We start from the raw sequence: 786 nt of genomic DNA, 5'->3' as shown, positions 1-786 counted from the left end.
CCTATCACCACCCATTTTATTGCTTCCAAGGCCTGCAGAATGTGACTAATACTTTCCGTTTTTTATTTAGTATCCAAGCATTCACGGGGAAAATTCCTGAGTTGTCAACTCCATTTTTTTCTAAGCACAAAGGCAATCTCAAGCACGTGGAGAGGAAACTAGAAATTCTGTCCTGCACTTCCTTTTATCTTCTCAGGATCCTCCTCCAATGCAAAGTAGACCTCAGGCTCAGAATGAAAGCCCAAGCCTAGCTGAGGAGCCACATCTCCTTCTCACAAGGGCCTCCATCACAGCATGGCTGTCCTGGTGCTATTGCTCTGCCTGGTGACATTTCCAAGCTGTAAGTGTTCCAGAGTTTCAGGAGAGGGACTCAGGCACTTAATCTATAGGATGAATGACTAATGGTGATGTTGCTTGTCCCCAGGTGTCCTGTCCCAGGTGCAGCTGAAGGAGTCAGGACCTGGCTTGATGCAGCCCTCAGAGACCCTGTCCCTCACCTGCACTGTCTCTGGCTTCTCACTAACCAGCAATGGTGTAGGCTGGGTTCGACAACCTCTAGGAAAGGGTTTGGTGTGGATGGGAACAATATGGGCTGGTGGAAGTACAAATTATAATTCAGCTGTCCAATCCCGACTGAGCATCAGCAGGGACACCTCCAAGAGCCAAGTTTTCTTAAAAATGAACAGTCTGCAACCTGAAGACACAGGCACTTACTACTGTGCCAGACACACAGTGAGAGAAGTCCAGTGTGAACTTGCACAAAAACTTCCCTACAGTGATTTTTAG

At 47.6% G+C, this 786-nt stretch overlaps 1 gene segment (V, D, J or C); it reads left to right on the top strand.

Moving 5' to 3' along the window:
- The first annotated feature begins 269 nt into the window (after positions 1-269).
- LOC102555255 (Ig heavy chain V region PJ14-like) lies at positions 270-786 on the top strand. The segment is given in 2 exon segments: positions 270-340; positions 425-786. Coding segments are annotated over 2 exon segments (408 nt in total).

This window comes from Rattus norvegicus, chromosome 6 (genome assembly GCF_036323735.1).
Source record: "Rattus norvegicus strain BN/NHsdMcwi chromosome 6, GRCr8, whole genome shotgun sequence".
NCBI lineage: Eukaryota > Metazoa > Chordata > Mammalia > Rodentia > Muridae > Rattus > Rattus norvegicus.
Note: the sequence above shows the minus strand (reverse complement) of the source record. Positions and strands in the feature narration are given on the sequence as shown.